The sequence below is a fragment of the Caretta caretta genome, chromosome 10 (genome assembly GCF_965140235.1).
Source record: "Caretta caretta isolate rCarCar2 chromosome 10, rCarCar1.hap1, whole genome shotgun sequence".
Classification (NCBI taxonomy): domain Eukaryota; kingdom Metazoa; phylum Chordata; order Testudines; family Cheloniidae; genus Caretta; species Caretta caretta.
The window spans coordinates 32,237,590-32,260,057 of record NC_134215.1 but is presented as its reverse complement, the minus strand read 5'-3'; the positions used below and the strand labels follow the sequence as shown (position 1 = coordinate 32,260,057).

Here is a 22,468-nt window from a genome sequence, read left to right as displayed (position 1 = left end):
TCGGAACATTCCTTCATTCAATGCACTATGCCAACTCAACCAGAGGAAGCAAATTCAAAAGATAAGCACTTTAATTTTATCCCAACAAAACCTCATTCAATAGATGGGGAAAGCAATGAAAACCAACACCATACTTTTGTTTTCCTTTTGTCAGGTAACTTTATTGGAGATATTTTCAATAGCTAGAGATGTTAAAAAGTAGTCCATGATTTTCTTTTGCAGCAAGTTTGCTTTTAAGTAACTTTATAAAACTGAATTGACATGTTTGACTGGATGATCTTTGCTGGTACCAAAAAGAACTGCTGTTGGACTAACAGAGAGGAGAGCTGGTGAGAGGGTTTGTGACTATCTTTTCTTTTTTTTCAATGATAATTATTTAATGATACATTTCTAATCTGCTAGTCTGGAAACGCTGGGGCTTCCTCTCCTTTCAAGACGGACAGGCAGCCACAACTGGTAACGATGGATTCTTTTGTTGGCCTGTAGCCAGGGCTCCCAGGTTATTTTCCTTTTCTCCCAAGAAGATAGCTTCCAAGTCCAATCCATTAACTATACACTTGGGATAATTATTTGGGGTTTTTAAATTAAAACTGCTAACAAATTTCCAGGATAAGAATTTAAGACCATTTTGGATCACTGGCCATGAGAGAGGCAGGAAGCAAATCAGCAGGTAAGATGCCATTTTCTGAACCATCACTTCTACCAATGCACAACTATGAATATTTGACTTGTCAGCCCTCATTCACAGAAGCAAGCAGAGGGGTGGGAACTTCTTACAAACCTTTTGGTTAAACGCCCTCAGGTGAGGAAATGGAATCTAGCATGTCATGTTTTCAAGGGTGACCAGAGGACAAAACTGCTACCCTAAACTCAGTTATTCATGTGCAGTTTCTCTTCCTCTCACCGATGGAAACAATGGCTCAAGTGCAGTGACAGCTTTTACCTTGGTTAGGCAAGAACGTTGCTCTGCCCTCCATATTTCAGTGGAATGGTATCTCATCCACCTTTGCAACAGTGGCGCTGGACATCCACCTGGCAACATAAGCAATGTATCTGCTGGCCTAAATTCAAGTACTTTCTGGTTAGAAACAGAGCCATACTCCTGACCTCTAACAAATGGCTGTCCTTTTCCCTTTCCAGGAAGAGACCTTACAAATGAAACCACTGACTCAGGGCATATCTACACCGCATCTGGAGGCCTAACTCCAGCTTGGGAAGACATACATGCACTAGCTTTGATCAGAGGAAGTGTGCTAAAAATAGCAGTGTAGCTAGGATGACCAGATGTCCCTATTTTATAGGGACAGTCCCGATATTTGGGGCATTTTCTTCTATAGGCGACTATTACCCCCCACCCCGTCCCGATTTTTCACACTTGCTGTCTGGTCACCCTAAGTGTAGCCGTGGCACCGACATGGGCTAGCCTCCCTGGCACAATCATATCCGAGACCCTAGGTACATACTTGGGCTGCTAGCCCTTCCCACTACCCAGGTCATGACAGCTACACTGCTATTTTTAGCGAGTAGCTCAATCAAAGCTAGTGCATGTACATCTGACGGATGTGGAAATTATGCTGTAGACAAGCCCACAGATAAACCTGCACACGCAACAAGGCCCAGAGAAGAGAATTACATTCCTTTTTTAATGCGACAAAGGGCTGGGAAGGGCACATTCACTCTTGGTTAGAATTTGTAGGCTTTGCAAAACTGCGAGTCTAAGAGGAATTTAATGAGAGGGTGGTGGTTTGGCATCTATGGAGGCTGGGAGGTCATTCCTTCTGAAGGAAACAACATCGAAGGAGGCATGGGAAATGCAAGAAGGAAACGAATGAGCATTGAGGCATGGAGGAGCAAGAGAGGCAAGACGGAAAACAGAAACAGAGAATATCCGACTTGAGGACGAAGGCAGAACTAGGCAGGAACTTGCAGAGGAGTGTAAATTTAATATGCTAAAGAAGAACTCCAGCAAAGGGACTCTAATATGGGGCTGATGTGGTCTTATTATAATACAGTGGCTAAGTGAACCCTGTTCCTCTTTGTGCCTACTCCATATAGAGGATAAGGGCCTGCCACCAGTAAATGGAATTATTCCTTTAGTTCAGGTGAAGATGACCTGCAGTTTTTATGCTGACAGTCTTGCATTCTGCCCTGCTGATGACCAAATAGTAGGTGCTGCTACATAACCAACAGGTGAGGAAGATGGCATCAGACTTGTCACTATGTAGAATGTTATCACTAGACAATTGTTTAAGTGTGGGATTAAAAAAACAACAACATTAAAATGACTTCTCAATCTCCCACAACAGGCAGCATTCTCACCAACCTTTGCAGAGGAACTGTGAGGGGCAGGGGGCCAAGAGGGAGACCGAGGGGAGGATCAAGGAAAGAGAAAGTTCCACCTCTAAAGTTTCCCCTGCACTCTGCCCACTCCATCCACGGGCCTCATCCCTTTCACCTGAAGGGACCACCTTTAAGGCTTTATGGCCTTAAAGATGCAGAAATTATCGGGTAGGGCTCTCTGGCCTGTAATACACAGGCACAGGAAGTGGTCAGACTAGATTATCAGAATGGCCTTATTTATGGATCTATGCCAGGACAAGACGAGAAGGGCGTAGAGACCCTTAGTGCAGTACTTAGCCAAAGAGCTAGCTGGTCACATGGCACTGGTTCCTCCTTGTTCCGAGTCACTACATTTTATTAGAAGCAGCTAAATACACTGCAAACCCTTTGCCAAATATGACTTTTCTGTGTAAACAGCTGCTATAGCTGCTACAGAGTTATGTAATCATAGTGTGTAGGGAAAGTAGGCCACTGATCCTGAACTAAAGGGAAGGGGCTCATGAATAAATCTATTAACACCAAGTCCACGTCATGGCCTCTCTCCTGAGGTTGCCAGCAAAGGGGCTAATTTTGATAATGTGTTTCCAGTCACTTGCACACTAGGAAATGGATTAGGAAAATCAGCTTCTGTTCACTGAACCGCCACCAGATGGCAACAACTTCAGTTGCTACTAACTTTGACCAGAGTAGAACTGATTACCTAAATGTAGAAAATATGGTCTGATTATGATGATGAAGGTCAAGGCTTTGGATGTAAGCAAAAGCTAAGAGATGATCACATAAGACTCTATTGTCCCTGGACAATATTTAAATAGAGAGGGAAATATTGAGTGGTACCCAGGGACCTAAACTGAGCTCCAAATTATAAGAATAAAAATCACATTTTCCTCTCTGTCAAGCCTGTGGAGCTGCTCCGCCCGCTCACTAGGTAGAGGGCATGATTTTAACCCAGGAGTCTTCTTTCGGATGCCACATATATTATGACTGTTATTTAACATTTACATACATGTGGGCCAGCATCTGACCATGCTTGTTATCTAACACAGTCCAAGATAATGATACCTCATGCAACTGTCTTCATGCCCAGTTCAGACACAGTCATTATCAAGTTTACTGCTTGCTGTATGCTGCCACTGTGTTCCTAATATTCCAGAGAATATTACTTCATGCATACTTTGAGGAGGTTTATATTAGTGCAGATAAATTCCAATTAGATTATATACCCTGTAGGTGACATAATTAGCACCATTACCAAAGATATTTCACACATCAAATACTGTGAAAGCCATGAACAGTTCAGCTGAGGAAACATGAAATGGATGTGTATTCCGTATGTACAAAGCTATATCCTGTACGCTTCACTCCACCCTTCGGGGATCATAGATACAGGCATCAACTTCTGGAATGGCTACTGGTGGCAGATTTCTTTTGCTAATGTGGAATCAGGGTAAATTAAACTCCAGTCTGTACGGTGTAAACTCAACACAGATGTTGTAAGGAGAATACGATCAAAACCTTGAGGCAAAGCAACATCAAAATAAGGGACTGCTCCCTTCCAGAACAGATATATGTCGAAGAACAATTAACAAAAATTTCACTAAGAACAAGGCCATTGCGGAGAAGCTATATGAATTATTTGCATCAGTTTTCACTGCAGAGGATGTGAAGGAGATTCTCACACATATGCCAGTCTTTTAAGGTGACAAATCTGAGGACCTGTCCTAGATTGGGGGAATTAGCGGAGGTTTTGGAACAAATTGATATATTAAACAGTAGTAAGTCACTAGAGCCCGATGGGATTCACCCGAGAGTTCTGAAGGAACTCAAACATGAAATTGCAGAACTGCTAACTGGTATGTGACCTCCTGCTTAAATCAGCCTCTGTACCAGACAACAGGCAGATAGACAACACCAATTTTTTAAAAAAGGGTCTCAATGACAGGTCTGCAAGTCTACTGTAAGTCAGTAACAGGCAAATTGGTTGCGACAAGAGTTAAGAAAAGAATTATCAGACACAGATGAACACTATATGTTGAGGAAAAGTCAACAGCTTTTGTAAAGGGAAATCATGCCTCACCAATCTGTTAGAATTCTTTGAGGCAATCAACAAACATGTGGACAAGGGTGACCCAGTGGATATAGTATATTTGGAATTCGGAAAGCCTTTGACAAGGTCCCTCACCAAAAGGCTGTTAAGCAAAGTAAGCAGGATAAGAGGAAAGGTCCTCTCATGGATTGGTAACTGGTTAAAACAAGAAAAATAAAGGGTAGGGCTAAAAGGTCACAACGTAAAGAGGTAAATATTGGGGTCCCAAAAGGAGCTGGGCCGAGACCTCTGCTGTTCAACGTATTAACAAATGATCAGGAAAACCGTGAGGTGTCAAAGCTTGCAGATCATACAACCTGAAATAGATGTTATTTACCCCTTCACATAATGCAAGAACCAGGGGGTCACCCAATAAAATGGATAGGCAGCAGGTTTAAAACGAACATGAGGAAGTACTTCTTCATGCAATGCACAGCCAACCTGTGGAATCTGTTGCCAGGGTTAAATTGTTGTGAAGGCCAAAACTATAGCGGGGTTCAAAAAAATTAGGTAAGTTCAAGGAGAATAGGTCCATCGATGGCTATTAGCCAAGATGGTCAGGGATGCAACCCCTTACTCTGGGAGTCCCTAAACTTCTGATTGCCAGAAGCTGGGATGGGATGACAGGGGATAGCTCACTTGATGATTGTCTGTTCATTCCCTCTGAAGCACCTGGTAATGGCCACTGTCAGAAGACAGGATACTGAGTTAGATGGACCATTGGTCTCACCCAGTATGGCCATTCTTAACACTCTTAGATGTAACAGTCCTCTCCTCTGTGTTATACAAGCAGACACCATGCCAGGCAACTAAACAGCAGCTTGTGGATTTGCTGCAAAGGCACAATGGAGGCCACATCAACTGGTGAGCTCCCCTGTTGTGGTTTATGATTCTATGAAGAGGAGAAAGGGCTCTCGGGGAGGATGTGAAACTCTTCAAGTGAAGTCTTTATTAAACAGGCCCAAACCAAGGTTATCACAATAACCAGGTTAGGAGCTGGCCATATCAAAATGCTGCGTTGAGGAAAGACAGAGTAGTTTAAGGGGAAAGCTCAAGAGAAGCCAATGGGGGAGAATCTTAGCTTCAATGGCCTGTGCCTATTGCCAAGTCTATTGTTAGCTATTATCTTTACATGATGCCTCCTCTGCACCTACTCACCACATCAAGCAGTTAAAATAACATAGCTACTGATCAGCTTATAAAAGCAATTTTGATTAGAAAGGTCTGAAGCTGTCTTGCCTAGAAGGATGTAGGAATTCATATGACAAAGGTGAGCTACAAAGCCATCAGCAGTGCTGCATCCATTTGGGAGCAATGCATTTACAGCCAAGTGAAAGGGAACTCCCTAAAAGAAGCAAAAAGACTGCAGAAGTATATGTTATATATACAGTAAGCACATCCCAGCACAGCACAAGAATATTTGACAAAGTCTGCAATTACATCCTGAATCTGAAAGATGGTCAGCAGCGATGGGGTTTGTACTAAGAGACCATGGGCAAAATTTTCAAAGCACTATAATACTGCTACTACTTAACTCCGAAGGCTGAATCTAATAAAATGACATAGCTTTTTGCTGTCAGTGTCCTATAACTGGCTTGTGTGTGCAGCCTGTGAGGGGAAAGCATACAAAGGGGTTTCCAGAATGGTCTTCCATGATTGTTCCTTAGACTGTTAAAGCTTACAATTGAGTTGTGGACAATTGGCTGACACTACTCAAGGTTTTGTCTTGCACTAGGTGGTGTTCTCCCTGACTGCACACTTCTATTAGTTTGTTATTAGCACTCTGGGGCTCTCTTGGATTATCCCAGGCATGCATTCTCCATTGGGATCCAGGCTGTGGAGATTTCTATCCAAGCATTATATCCAGTTTAGCTATTGCCTTCAATAAGATGTTAGATTTCTCGATTAGAGCGCTTGGTTAATACTACAAATTGCAGTGCACTACAAATCTCCCCAATCAGCACCTGAATTTTTCACCGCAGAGTTTTGTTTAGGGTAGGCCAGAATTCAAAGTATTCATACATGGAAGTCCAGTAGCAGAAGCCCCTTTTTCAGAGGCTGCTATTGGTTGAGTTTCATTTTTGGCTGTCTTTCGCAATTCAGCAGAAACTCCTTTGAAACTCAGAAGGTATATAGCTTGGAATTCCATATAAAAGGTAATGATAGCCAGCAAGACTTCGGAACTACATAATGAAAAACAAATGTTGAATCTATATTGGGTATTTTGTAAGCCAAAGGTCAAAATTTTGTCTCTGTAGTTCACGTTTGGGATAATAATGCATGCGGCCCAATTTGAAGAACACTAATTGAATGAAAACATTTTAAATCCATGTAGTCACGTCAGTTTATTTAAAATGAGCCATAGAAATTATACCAGTTCCTAACATGAAATGTAGCAAGTACCAAGTCTTGATAGCAATTAAAATCCTGAAACTCCGCATTAACATGTCATAACAGAGTCACAGAAGGGACGCATAAACTGAAAGAAAAGGGGAATGGGAAGTCAAGAAAATACAGGATGGTTAAATGGGAAGAGATTACTCAAATATAAAAACAATCCATCCAGCAGATGGAACACATTGTGGCAGCTAAAATGGAAATTAGAAAGGCTAAGAGAGAACTTGAAGAGCGAATAGTCAACTACATAAAACACATGTGCTTTAAAACAAGTATCCTGAAAGTAGGAAACCAGTGAGAGTCAGTAGGACCACTACACTACCAGAGAGTAAATGGAAGCAATAAGGAGGTGAGAATACTGCCAAGAATTCTTCACTCGGTCTTCTCCATGAAGGACGATGGAGCAATATGGCACCTGCTCTTTGCAGACAGTGCAAATCATAATATCATAGAATATTAGGGTTGGAAGAGACCTAGGGGGTCATCTAGTCCAACCCACTGCTCAAAGCAGGACCAACCCCAACTAAATAATCCCAGCCAGGACTTTGTCAAGCCACGCTTTAAAAATCTCTAAGGATGGAGATTCCACCATCTCCCTAGGTAACTCATTCCAGTGCTTCACCACCCTCCTAGTGAAATAGTTTTTCCTAATATCCAACCTAGACCTCCCCCACTGCAACTTGAGACGATTGCTTCTTGTTCTGTCATTTGCCACCACTGAGAACAGCCAAGCTCCATCCTCTTTGGAACCCCCCCTTCAGGTAGTTGAAGGCTGCTATCAAATCCTCCCTCACTCTTCTCTTCTGCAGATTAAATAAGCCCAATTCCCTCAATCTTTCCTTGTAAACCATGTGCCCCAGACCCCTAATAATTTTTTATGTCCTCTGCTGGACTCTCTCCAATTTGTCCATATTCTTTCTGTAGTGGGGGGCTCAACACTGGGTGCAATACTCCAGATGTGGCCTCACCAGTACCGAATAGAGGGGAAAAATCGCTTCCCTCGATCTGCTGGCAATGCTCCTACTAATGTGGTCCAATATGCCGTTAGCCATCTTGGCAACAACGGCACACTGTTGACTCATATCCAGCTTCTTGTCCACTGTAATCCCCAGGTCCTTTTCTGTAGAACTGCTGCTTAGCTAGTTGGTCCCCAGCCTGTAGCAGCGCATGGGATTCTTCCATCCTAAGTGCAGGATTCTGCACTTGTCATTGTTGAACCTCATCCCTACCCTCCAGCGTATCTATCTCTCCCGCCATTTTAGTGTAATCCGCAAACTTGCTGAGGGTGCAATCTATCCCACCATTCAGATTGTTAATGAACATGTTGAACAAAACGGGCCCCAGGACCGACCCTTGGGGCACTCCGCTTGATATCGGCTGCCAACTAGACATTAAGCTGTTGATCACTACCTGTTGAGCCTGACAATCTAGCCAGCTTTCTATCCACCTTATAGTTCATTCATCCAATCCATACATTTTTACTTGCTGGCAAGAATACTGTGGGAGACCATATCAAAAGCTTTGCTAAAGTCAAGATATATCACGTCCACCGCTTTTCCCATATCCACAGAGCCAGTTATCTCATCATAGAAGGCAATCAGGTTGGTCAGGCATGACTTGCCCTTGGTGAATCCATGTTGACTTGTCCTGATCACCTTCCTTTCCTCCAAGTGCTTCAAAATGGATTCCTTGAGGACCTGCTCCCTAATTTTTCCAGGGACTGAGATGAGGCTGATTGGTTTGTAGTTCCCCAGATTCTCCTCCTTCCCCTTTTTTAAAGATTGGTACCATATTTGCCTTTTTCCAATCGCCCAGAACCCTCCCTCGATCACCATGAATTTTCAAAGATAATGGCCAATGGCTCTGCAATCACATCGGCCAACTCCCTCGGCACCCTCGGATGCATTAGATCCAGCCCCATGGACTTACTTTTCTAAATAGTCCTTAACCTGGTCTTTCATCACTGGGTGCTGCTCACCTCCCAATACTGTGCTGCCCAGTGCAGCAGTCTGGGAGCTGACCTTGTCTGTGAAGACGGAGGCAAAAAAAGCATTGAGTACTTCAGCTTTTTCCACACCATCTGTCACTAGGCTGCCTCTCCCATTCAGTAAGGGTCCCACCCTTTCCCTGACCTTCTTCTTGTTGCTAACATACCTGTAGAAACCCTTCTTGTTACCCTTCACTTTCCTTGTTAGCTGCAACTCCAATTGTGCTCTGGCCAAATGAGGTGCTGTTGGAGATGGAGGTATCAAGAGAGAAGGATTTGTACCAAACTTATCCCTTAAGCGAGTGGCTCTCAACCTTTTCCATAGTAGGACCACCAAAGGACCTCCTTTCCCATTTAGCAATATGGGAATGGGAAGGTGGTTGCAACCTGTTCGTGACTGCCAGGTTGAGAACCCATGACATATCCCATTCCTGGACAGATGCATTCAGAGTAAGCCAGTACTGATCACTGCTATATTAAGAAAGGGCAGAGCCAAATTCGGCAATGAAAATCTTTGTGCATCTGAGCTCAGACACTTCATTCAAAACTCTGCCACGTGAAAGCCAGTAAACTTCAGTGTAGAAGAGGACTGCCAGTGCGTTACTCTGTGCAGTAACTGCAGTTCTTTGAGATGTGTGTCACTATACACTCCACTTCAGGCATGCATGCACCTCTCAAGCCCTTGATCAGGGATTTTCAGTTAGCTGTGTCAGTTCGGACTGTACATGCACTCTCACCTCCTCGTGCTGGACACCGAGACTACATAGTGGTGTGTGGGCAAACCACCCTGAGGTTACTTCTCCACCCAAAAGTCCGATAGAGAACAGTCCGATGCAGAGGGGATGGAGGGCAGGTAGTGGAGCACGCATGGGGGCATACATCTCGAAGAACTACAATTACTGAACAAAGTGTGTAACTGCCTCTTCTCCTTCATGCAGTGTCCCTCTGGCTGCTCCACTTCAGGTGACTTCCAAACAGCATCCCCAGAGGAAGAAGGGAGCTTTGGTACTGAGTCTAGAACTGAAGACAGTACTGCAGAACCAAGTGCTACATCAGATTTGGCAGCATGGATTAAAGTGTAATGTTTTGAAAATGTATGTGCCGAGGCCCACGTAGCCATCCTATATATCTCAGATACCGGCATATTTTTAACTAACACCTGTGACAAAGCTCTGTCCTTGCCTCTGTGGGTCCCGCGTTTCCTGGCGGATTTCGCTAGCCTCAGAGGGTCACAGTGACCCTCCACGTAACCCTTCTCTCTCTAGAGACAAGGGTCACAGTCTACTGAGCCATTTTCATCATAAGCCAGCAAGGGAGGTGAGGAGAAGTTATCCTTCCTTGCACAGTCTCTGTTGTCTCCCAATCTCAGTGATTAATCAGGGGCAAAGGTTGGGGGGGAGAGCCCGGGCCCACCCTCTACTCTGGGCTTCAGCCCAGGGACCCTAATAGTATCACCTAGGGTAGCTGACCTTTTAGAAACATGACATGTACAATTCCCTGGGCTACTTCCCCCACAGCAGCCGTCACTTCCTCAAGCTCCACTTCACCCTTACCTCAGGGCCTCCTTCCTTGTGCCTGATATGGTATGTATGTATGTACTACACAGTCTCTCCAACAGCGCAGCTTCCTCCCACAGCTCCTGACATACGCGCCCACCTGACTAACTGGGAGGCTTTTAACTAGTTTCAGCCAGCCCCTGATTGTCCCAATCAACCTAGCATTCTCCCTGCCTTCTGGAAAGTTCTTAATTGGCCCCAGGTGTCTTAACTGACCTGGAGCAGCTTCCATTTCACTTATCCTGGTACCAGGGATTTGTTTAGCCTGGAGCTAATATATCTATCTCCCACTACTTTTCTATAGCCATCTGGCCTTGCCCCGTCACACACCACAGATGTGGCTTTTGATCTGGTTGAATGCACTATCATCCTCCGGGGGGATGAACGCCTTGCAGCATCATAACACATGATAATAAATCCAGATATTCATCTAACAGCCTCTGAGCAGAGATCGGAGATCCTTGGATCTATACATGAAGATTAAAAGTCTAGTTGATTTTCAAAATAGCTTGGTCCTATCTAAGTAGAAAGCCAACACCCTTCTAACATCCTGGCTATAAAAACAGGATTCCTGCAGAGAGCTATGTAGCTTGTGGGGGGGGGGGGGGGGGAGGGAGGGGACTTTAGTCCAAAGCCATTGTCTTTTCTGATCTTTGTCCAAGGGGTGGACAGCACAGTGCTGTCTACCCCCTCATTTACCACATCAACCTGCAGGAAGTTAGACTCTCCAACCAATGGATACACAGAGTGGCCATCGCTCACAGGGATAGCCGCTCAGCAGAAGAGGCAGAGTTTGAAACCTGGGTAGCCAGGCATACCCTGCCAGGAAAAGTAAGTCTCCCAGAGTGGGGAGAGATGAGAAAATCAATCTTCTCACTCCTTAACTGACTATAATTACACTAACAACTAACTATACTAACTGATCTTAACAACTATAGAAAAATAGAAAGCTGAGGTCTCCTCAAAGGTGGCTACACTACGTCTCCATCTCAGGCTGTGGCAGTTGAGAAGGAACGGAGGGTGGTTCACCTCAACATCCCTATATAGCCTTGGTCTCCAGCCTGAGACGGCACAGGGCAGGCCAAATGGACACTGCTGAATGACAATCTCCTCTCAAAGGCTCGAGAGGCGCACTCGCACCCTGAAGTGGAACACCCATAGGGACACTATTCAAAGAAGAATGCTCCTTTCTTCTCATCAGATAGTCCATTAGGTAGTAGTAGGATGATCAGACAGCAAGTGTGAAAAATGGGACCGGGGATGTGAGGGTAATAGGAGCCTATATAAGAAAAATACCCAAAAATCAGGATTGTCCCCATAAAATTGGGACATCTGAGTCACCCTAGGCATTAGGCTCACCTATAATAAAGTTCACAACTTTCACAGCTTCAGTAAGTTCCTCTCTCAGTCTCACTGGCAACCTCTTTGCTACAAAAGCTTCCCACTGAGTTGAACGACGAGTCCAAGCGGCTTGGGGTGCAATAGGTTGGATTCTAAGCACAAGGCCACAGTATTTTTTTTGTCACAGCTCAGGCATCAGCACAGTGCTGCCGATCCAACCCTGCTGCAAGACCTGATTGTTGAAAAGCTGCTAAATCCCCCCCCCCCCCCAACCCGGAGCACACACCGTCAGGGGAAAGCAAAACAGGCAGACCTCATGCATGGATCCTTCCCGCTCATTGCAGCAATGTTAAAAGTTGGGCAGAAGAGACCACACATCTACAGAGTTTCATCAGTTGTATTGAAAGAAATTGTTCTCCTGAACCCTCAAACAGTTGTTCCTATACATGTGCAGCCATGGCATGAATCCATTGTCTCACTGTACCACAGGAGAAGGGAACTGCTTTGACGCAACTGGCAGCATCAGATCCTACAGAACATTAATGACACCCCAGACATCAGGTGAAATCAGTACTTCCTCTGTGAGGCTCAGCAGTTTTCAGCATTCACACTGACACCAAGTAAACTGCTCAGACGACTTTCACGTTTACAGTATTGTCATTTACTAACACAATGATTGATTTCGTAAACCCTCTTTTGCTTGAGAATTCCCAGGGTTTCTTTTCTAAGATGGGTTTCAGAGTAACAGCCGTGTTAGTCTGTATTCGCAAAAAGAAAAGGAGTACTTGTGGCACCTTAGAGACTAACCAATTTATTTGAGCATAAGCTGTAGCTCACGAAAGCTTATGCTCAAATAAATTGGTTAGTCTCTAAGGTGCCACAAGTACTCCTTTTCTTTTTTCTAAGATGGAGGCTTTGCATTTCTAATATAGAAAAAGCATAAAACCAATGTTTTGAAAAATGCTTTTATTCTTCTTTATCCATTACTGGGAAGCAAAAAAGAGCACAAGCCAAATATTTTATTTTATTTTACAAATCATCTTTCAGGGAATTAAGTGGTCTGAAGGTGAGAGGTAAAGTTCCCTCATGAGGTTAGAAACTGGAAGAGACAAAAAAAGACTTAGAATTTTCTGCAGGGAAGGAGTATAACAGTGTAGTGGATGTGGTTTATCTATTTGAACAAGAACTGGCATAATTTACTAATTTAGAATCATCTCAAAGAGGGTGAGCACAGCAAGGTGGCAAAATTAGAAGAGATAAGATTATATAGGTTATTTACTTAGGTTATTTAGGTTAATCAGGACTAAACTATATTGAACTCATAAGAACCTAAAACGAAGCTAGGTGATGAGGCCATATAATGGCAGTTGAAATTTAACATAAACACGTGCATGGTAATACACATTTGGAGAAAAAAAATGAAAGCTCTTTAAAACACTGATGGTTTCTAAGTTCACTTTAACCACTCATGAAAAAGAAGTCTGTGGTTTCCAACAATCTCTTCCAGGGGTTCTACAATTGAGGAATATGGGGGATTGGAATGAGCCCTGCAAGTTTTACCTATGAACATTGTGGAGTCTCCTTCACCTGGAGACTTTAAATCAATATGGGATGTCTTCAAAAAATCTGCTCTAGCTCAATGACAGGTTTGATGCAGAAACTGCTGGGAGCAGTTCTTTGGCCTGTGGGATGCAGAAAGTCAGACAGAATGATCATAATGCCTGGACTTAAAATCTATACCTATGACTCAGGGACACAAGGTCCAGTCCTCCACACAATGGACTGGAAGACTAACTTATTCTCCTTGCTGGAAATTGACCCTTCAGGCAGTCCATGCATCAGACACATGCATGTGGAGGCACTTGCTTAGATACAAGTTTATTTTCAGTCATTGTCACGGGAGCCTACAGTTATTATTGGACTGTTCAAGCAGCCAGTCCTATAAGAATGCACATCTATTTGCTCCTAGTCCCTTACGCTGTCCATGCAGATTTGTCCACTAAGCCGATGCTAGTAAAGATATACTTATGTTTCCCAGCCTGGAATTCTCATTATTTGTGCATTTCTCCTCTTTGTTTTGTGTACTGAAAGATTACACTCAAAACTACACTCAGTTACCTCGTTGCTACGCTTTCACTCAGTCTTAGTCATTTGGAATCAATGTAAAGTTGAATGCTTCCCTCTCCTTGAGCTGACTTGGCCAGACTGATATCTGTCTGACATTCCACCCACCAGAGCAGCTTTCGTAAGACATGAAGGTCTCAATCCTCCAATTCACCACCTTCCACCCATCCTCTGAGCAGTGTCTGGCATTTGGTAAGAAGATTGCTGCAACTGACACCTTTCAGGGTCCCTCCATTTCATCTGAATGATGGATTGGAATGACAGCTTGCACATGCCCAATGTTCTCTGTTACTGTACAGCCAGTTCTCTTTTGTAACCTACACTCACGTGTTGTTTTTCATGGCCTATAGCTTTAGCTACGCATTCTCAGTCATCATGTTGATTCAGATTTTTTCTCTCTAGCAATTCAGGAGACACTTTCGCTTTGATAGAATCCCAGAAGCCATTTATGGAAAAAGGATACTTCAAAAACTTAAACCGATATTCTGGCTGCTCTACCCTCTCCTCCCTTTGCACAGTATGCCAAATCACAGCTTTTAAAGCCATTGTTTCCTGTTGGAGACTCCACACATTTTATTAGAACAAGATTTTTTTACTTTCCTTATTAGGAGAGAAGAAAGGTAGAGGTTTTCCTTATTGGGGGTTAGGGACTTTAGTATTCCATTGTATTACATTCCTCTTCTAGTGCACCAGACAGCAAACCCACTCATTTCTAATCCCCCCTCCTCCTTACTCTCTCTTACCCTACCTCACTCAATTTAAAAAGTATATCTGAATGTAGAGGTTTTATTTGCAATTTGCCACACACTTTTAACCCTTGTTAATGTGCTTTTCTCTAAGGCCTCATCTACACGACAGTTTTGTTGACAAAAGTCTGAAAAGCTTAGTTTTATCAGTAATAATAAAGTAAGGCTCTTGAAATATCCAGCGTGTGAAGTTTCTTTTCTCCTGGTGCAGAATGGGATTTTGGCAAGAAAACAGGAAGCCAAGTGAATTTCAAGACCACCTTGGAGCTGACTTTAGGATGAGGTCTCAGTACCACTCTGCCTCTGTGGAAGTTCAACCTTAAGTACTTGGAGCTTACTGACTCTCCTAGCTGATGACAATTCTGAAAGCAAGAACATACAAGGAGCAGTCTAAAAGTGACTCAAAAGGAAACTCCATGAGGTTTAGAAGAACTAATTTAAGGTCCCACGTGAGCATCAGTTCTCTTGCTAGTGGGAAACTATAACGTGGGCTTTTGAGAAACTTAGATACTGTCAGGAGTGAGAAGACCAAGCATGACTGCAATGGTGGGTGACAAGCCAAAATTGTGACCAGTGAATTGTCACACAGACACATACTCATAGAAGAACAATTGTTTACAGTTCTATAGTATCCTCTGAAGAACCCTTGGATGTGCACACCGTTTTAAGTAACACCCATTAACTGGTTAGTTTTTCTGAGTATCCCTTCGCCAGTCTCTTACGGAGTACTTGTGGTGGCTTAATCCAATTATTTTCCAAAGTGACGTATCCCTTTTACGTATTAAAAATAAACGGAAGGAGCAAACCTGGAACTTGACTATTCATAATTTTCACTTCATGCATCTGAAGAAGTGGGATTTTTTTTTACCCACGAAAGCTTATGCCCAAATAAATCTGTTAAATTAAGGTGCCACTGGACTCCTCGTTGTTTTCATAATTTTCATAGTGTGTCAAAAACAACTGTCTGCATATTTAGCAGAGAGGTGACATTCAGGGCATGACAGGGTGTACATGTAACATAATGTCATTTTCTACTGACAATTTGGGGACTGGAATGAGAACACATGAATAAATATGACCCAGTATCAATCAAATGGCCTGGTCTGGAGTAAGTACCAGCTATGTATCTACATAAGCACTTCACAATCTTTAATGTATCTATTTTCCCAACCCCCCTGGGAGGGAGGGCAGGGCTATCACCCCCATTTTACAGGTGGGGAAACTGAGGCACAGAGCAGATAACTGATTTGCCCAGGAGGTCTGTGGTGGAACAGGGACTTGAACCCAAATTTCCCACGTCCCAGACTAGTGTCCTAACTGCTTTTGCATGATCCTTCCTCCCTCTTGTGAGCCAAATGTAAATGAATATTATTAAACATGGAAGGTATGATTACAGATAAATGAATTCCCCCCAAGCTTCCGACAAAAAGCCCAAGAAGTTCCCTGAATTGTACTCCAACAAAGTGATCACTGGGTGACACGCCGGTGCCATTATCTCGGTAATCAGATGTCTAAAAGGACTGTATTTGCAATAAACCTGGGAACCTTCAGAAGACAAAACAAGTGGCAAACAGCATAGCTGGAAGCCTGTTTGATTCTGTCCATGAGGGGAGCATCTTACCAGAAGCTGATCTCTGTTTTTCACTTCGCAAACCCACCTGCAGTCGCTGGCTGTTAAAACCAGAAACACCTGCTGGTCATTACTTGGTTTAGATTACAAACATTCCCAGTCCATCAGACCAGAATAGTCCATGTCTCCACAGGTAACAACAAAGCAATACAGCTAAAAAGGAAACCGTAACAGGAATGCATTGGAGCTAGATTGGTCACATGCCTGGTATATCCCGTGTCAGCTACTTAACAGTTAGATATTCCTTCCCAGAATGAGTCATTCCAGCATCTAGGGCACTGATCTCTTTATGTAACCAAAGCCACAGCCTGGAATCTGAGAAATTAAATCTGCAGCCAATTCCAGCGGCCAGGAAATAGATACACAATGTCCCACTTTACTCCATGTCATGCTCAGTCTCCGTCCCAGGTAAGTTACTTACACACTGCTGTCGGTCAGCGACATGGTGTCTGCATCGCTAGACATGCTCTGCTGCTCACTGTCATTCGCACTGGTGGCTGGTGCCAGAGCATACCCTGTGTTGACATAGTAAGGGTTAACTGGCTCTCTCCACGGCCCATGCCTGAAAAAAATAAAATACAATACAATTCAGATGACAATCTTAATTTCTGCTACTACCTCAGGTTATTAAGTCTGAACCAGCAAGAATCTGCAGCTATTTTATTGGTTTTCTTCATATTAAATACAATAAAGGATCTTCTAGTAATGGCAGCAGAGGTAGCAATGAGAGGTGAGCTGCAAAGAACATAGGTTAATAAGTAGAAACAAGGTCCCTCACCAAAGGCTCTTATGTAAATTAAGTTGTCACGAGATAAGAGGGAAGATCCTTTCATGGACAGAGAACTGGTTAAAAGACAGGGAACAAAGGGTAGGAATAAATGGTAAATTTTCAGCATGGAGAGGGTTAACTAGTGGTGTTCCCCAAGGGTCAGTCCTAGGAACAATCTTATTCAACCTATTCATAAATGATCTGGAGAAAGGGGTAAACAGCGAGGTGGCAAAGTTTGCAGATGATACTAAACTGCTCAAGATAGTTAAGACCAAAGCAGACTGTGAAGAACTTCAAAAAGATCTCACAAAACTAAGTGATTGGGCAACAAAATGGCAAATGAAATTTAATATGGATAAATGTAAAGTAATGCACATTGCAAAAAATAACCCCAACTATACATACAATATGATGGGGGCTAGTTTAGCTACAACTAATCAGGAGAAAGATCTTGGCGTCATCGTGGATAGCTCTCTGAAGATGTTCACACAGTGTGCAGCGGCAGTCAAAAAAGCAAACGGGATATTAGGAATCATTAAAAAAGGGATAGAGAATAAGACGGAGAATCTCTTATTGCCCTTATATAAATCCATGGTACGCCCACATCTTGAATACTGCGTACAGATGTGGTCCTCTCATCTCAAAAAAGATATACTGGCATTAGAAAAGGTTTAGAAAAGGGTAACTAAAATGATTAGGGGTTTGGAATGGGTCCCATATGAGGAGAGATTAAAGAGGCTAGTACTTTTCAGCTTGGAAAAGAGGAGACTAAGGGGGGATATGATAGAGGTCTACAAAATCATGAGCGGTGTGGAGAAAGTGAATAAGGAAAAGTTATTTACTTGTTCCCATAATATAAGAACTAGGGGCCACCAAATGAAATCAATGGGTAGCAGGTTTAAAACAAATAAAAGGAAGTTCTTCACTCAGCGCACAGTCAACCTGTGGAACTCCTTGCCTGAGGAGGTTGTGAAGGCTAGGACTATAACAGGGTTTAAAAGAGAGCTGGATAAATTCATGGAGGTTAAGTTCATGAATGGCTATTAGCCAGGATGGGTAAGGAATGGTGTCCCTAGCCTCTGTTTGTCAGAGGGTGGAGATGGATGGCAGGAGAGAGATCACTTGATCATTACCTGTTAGGTTCACTCCTTCTGGGGCACCTGGCATTGGTCGCTGTCGGTAAACAGGATACTGGGCTGGATGGACCTTTGGTCTGACCCAGTATGGCCGTTCTTATGTTCACATTTTGATCTCCACAGACATGCCAGCAGTTTGGAGTCATAGTCACATGCGACTAGCACTGACAGCATGGAGCACTAAGGCAAAAAAAAGGGAAAGGCAGCTCTGCCTGCCTGGTGAGGGGCCAATGGGCACTGGCAACTATCACTTCAGTACCAACAGTGTGCAATTTAAGTTGTCTGTGTTGCACCTCTGCTCAGTTCATTAGCATGACAAGACAGGTGCTGCCAACGTCTCACAGACTTAATGGAGTCTGTCAGATGTAGATGTAACAGACCAGGGCTCTGCCCAAGATTGGGCTTCACAGGACATTTGTCATTAACCATAGGCTCCTACATCCATATTTAGGCATCCAAACAAGTGCTCTTATTTCCAAAAGTGTAGCCCAGTGAGACTCAGACTGCAGCTCGTGAGCTGTGTGTGTCTCTTTAATGTGTCTCCTGTGGCTCCTTGCAGCACATGATATTAAAACACTGTGTCATTTAATTATTAACCAAAGTTTATTAACCAATCAGGATGCTTTTACTATGTTATTAACCAATTCTATTACCAACTTGCACTGTTATTAACTTCTTTGCTGTGCGAATGAATATGAAAATATATATAAACTCAGTATTTCTCCTGTCATGCTGTTTAAATATGAATAGCACTATAGTAAATGAAACAATGAATTCACACTACCATGGCTCTTTTGGGTAACGTTTGTTGCTAATTTGGCTCCTGGACCACTGAGGTCTGAGTATCACTGGAGTAGCCAAAACTGGAAAATCTGAACTGCACCTACAGAGGTCACACATGCACAGCATGTGTCAGCTGAGCCCACTGTACTCTCCAGGGGCTCCTTGCATCCCACTCCCTCCAGTTTCCTGTGGGCCACCCTCCCATTCCCCTCTATTGCAGGGACTCCCTGCAACTCCCCCTAATCTTGCCCCTGCCAGGGGTTGTGTGTGCCCCCCATTTCCTCCCATACAGGGGGTCCCCCCAAAAATCCATGACTATATGATTGTGTCCCTAGTTCTACACATAAAATAGCACAAAGAAACACTAAGTATCATATCTGAGAGCGATTTCATAAAGTTTTCTTCTCCTATGACATATGTTTTGTGTCATCCCAGTTTACTAAACTCCTTTGAGTTTTCTACAGAGTAGGGTATAACTAGTATAACCTGTATTTTCTCTTTTACTGCTGACATATATGCTGAAAGCAATGGTATTTGGCAGATAAACCATGCACGTACATCTAAACATGGCATCTCAGATTGTTTATACATCTCAGAACTAGAAAGCTTCCATTTCAAGTGGTAATGTATTGTTTAAAAAAGGCCATTTTATTTACAGGAAACTAAAACAAAGTGATGGCACTGCATGAATTCTAGGACTATTCTGGAATTAGTAACAAACTGTCATGCAAATTTACCAGCCAAGACACAAGATCTTTTTATCTACAAAAACAACAAGGAGGTCCGGTGGCACCTTAAAGACTAACAGATTTATTTGGGCATAAGCTTTTGCAGGTAAAAACCCCACTTCTTCAGATGCATGGAGTGAAAGTTACAGATACAGGCATAAATATACTGGCACATGAAGCGAAGGGAGTTACCTTACAAGTGGAGAACCAGTGTTTACAAGGCCAATTCAGTCAGGGTGGATGTGGTCCACTCCCAATAATTGATGAGGATGTGTCAATACCAAGAGAGGGAAAATTGCTTTTATATGAGCCAGCCACTCTCAGTCCCTATTCAAGCCCAAATTAATGGTGTTAAGTTTGCAAATGAATTGTAGCTCTGCAGTTTCTCTTTGAAGTCTGTTTTTGAAGTTTTTTTGTTGAAGAATGGCTACTTTTAAAGCTGTTATTGAATGTCCAGGGAGATTGAAGTGTTCTCCGACTGGCTTTTGTATGTTACCATTCCTGATGTCTGATTTGTGTCCATTTATTCTTTTGCGTAGACACTGGCCAATGTACATAGCAGAGGGGAACTGCTGGCACACAATGGCATATATCACATTAGTAGGTGTGCAGGTGAATGAGCCCCTGATGGTGTGGCTGATGTGGTTGGGTCCTCTGGTAGTGTCACTAGAGTAAATATGAGGACAGAGTAGGCAACAGGGTTTGTTACACTGATTGGTTCCTGGGTTAGTGTTTCTGTGGTGTGGTGTGTAGTTGCTGGTGAGTATTTGCTTCAGGTTGGGGGGCTGCCTGTAAGCAAGGACTGGCCTGCCTCCCAATGTCTGTGAGAGTGAGGGATTGTTTTCCAGGATAGGTTGTAGATCACTGATGATGTGCTGGAGAGGTTTTAGCTGGGGGCTGTACGTGATAGCCAGTGGTGTTCTGTTATTTTCCTTGTTGGGCCTGTCCATGCATCTGAAGAAGTGGGTTTTTTACCCACGAAAGCTTATGCCCAAATAAATCTGTTAGTCTTTAAGGTGCCACCGGACTCTTCGTTGCTTTTGTGGATACAGACTAATATGACTACCTCTCTGATACTCGTCCTGTAGTAGGTGACTTCTGGGTACCTGTCTCGCTCTGTCAACCAGTTTCCTCACTTCCCCAGATGTGTATTGTAGTTTTAAGAATGCTTGATAAAGATCTATTTATCTGTTACTATGATAATGAAAAACTAATATTTCCCTCATCTGTCAAAAAATAGCCTCTCTCAAGCAAGTAGGCTGTGAAGAATTTTTAAGGCTGGTATAAAAGTTTTTAGTCCCAGAGCTTTTCAGTTCTCAGTAAGCTATTTTATGTAGAGAGAGTCCTGTGAGTCCTCTCCAGGAGTCTGGCAATCCATAGGCATGAGTACTCTCACTCTAAGCCCTCCCTTGAGATGGCAGGCCATCTTGCTCTTTTCCTAGCAAGCAACCTTTCCGGTTGTCAGTTTAAATGTGCGCTGGCAAAACCTTAGTTCTATATTCCATTAGGTCTCAGAACAGGTTTCTAGGGCAAGGAAATAATTTGAACAAGTTTGTCCTAAACAGCAAGACATAGTAAGTCACAATGTCACAACTCACATTTTCGCCCCCTGAATAATGGTCAGTTTTGAATAGTAAAGAAACACCACGGAGAATAATCCTTCTGTCAAGTTTGAAATGACAGTTGGCACTATGGAGGCAGAAATAACTTCTTACACTGGGGTGAGAACGATGGATAGGTCAGGCCTTCCCCACGGGCAAAGAGATGGATGCTTTTTTTGGGTAACCCAATTAAAATGTATCACCACCTTCTAGTGGACTCTCTTGCCAGGTACTCCCTTGGCTGCCATTAGAATTTTCCAGCAATACATTTAAACATAGTGCAGCCGTTTATAATGCATTTGGGGACTACTACAGACAGTATGCCTTATAAAAGACAATTTGATTAATCGATTCCTCTTTCACATCAGCTGGTCATGTAAAATGGGCCCAAGAGAAGGAAAAGAATAAACCTCCCAGATTAATCCTATGGATACTACAATAATTGCCACATACTAGCCTGCAAGAGAGAAACAAAACCCTTAACTTATTTTTATAGTTAAAATGCTCAATTTTGTCCATTGCTTGCAAATGGTAGGGGCTGAATTTGTTGTAGGAACCCCATATTCCCCACACAGGTTCACACAATTCCCCTATAGGGGAAGGATCGCAGCTACCCTGCTGTTCCTGCACAGAGTACATCCTCGGGAAAAGCAACTCAGCAATATTCACCAGCTTCATCATGACACATTCTGATATGGCTGGGTAGGCATTGTGCGGAAGTAACACAGGAATAATAATTCTCTGCCACCACTACTTGGGGAAGAGTAGTGGGAAAGAGAGAAGTTAGTCTCTCTTTCCTTCAGCTCCCATACTCCCTGCACCTCCAGAAACAGCAGAGGTTCAGCTTGAGACATCACTCCTGCAGCGACCTAAAGGCATCATTTCGTCTGATGGCTGATGCTAGGAGAGCACTACCCGCAGGAGCAAGAACACAAGCAGGTTTCTGGGGTGGAGGAAAAGGTTTCAGGAGGCAGAAAACAAAAAGGAATAAAAACGTTTAAGGAGAGAGGAGGCAAAAAGCAGGAGTAGGAGACTGGCAGAAGAGGGTTGCTGGACCAATAACAACACTTAACATTAATGTGGGCTTTCCATCCAGCACGCTAGCAGCATTGCAGGAATGTGGGATCCATTTCAATGTACCACCCGCAGAGTCAATAAGAACAGAGAGTGCCACTCAGTCTCTCTCCATGCTCCTAGCAACTCCTCTAGTTGAGCAAGGAAGCCACGTCTGCAAGCTGCAGAAG

The 22,468-nt window shown here is 43.3% G+C and overlaps 1 protein-coding gene across 3 annotated transcripts in view; it reads right to left on the bottom strand.

Annotated features, from left to right (window-relative positions):
• The window catches only part of AXIN1 (axin 1), a 225,096-nt gene that overhangs the window by 64,443 nt on the left and 138,185 nt on the right, over positions 1–22,468 (bottom strand). For all 3 annotated transcript variants that reach the window (XM_048865935.2, XM_048865932.2, XM_048865933.2), the window contains one exon: positions 16,629–16,769. In XM_048865935.2, the coding sequence (XP_048721892.1) occupies positions 16,629–16,769 (141 nt within the window). The remainder of the gene's footprint in view (positions 1–16,628; positions 16,770–22,468) is intronic.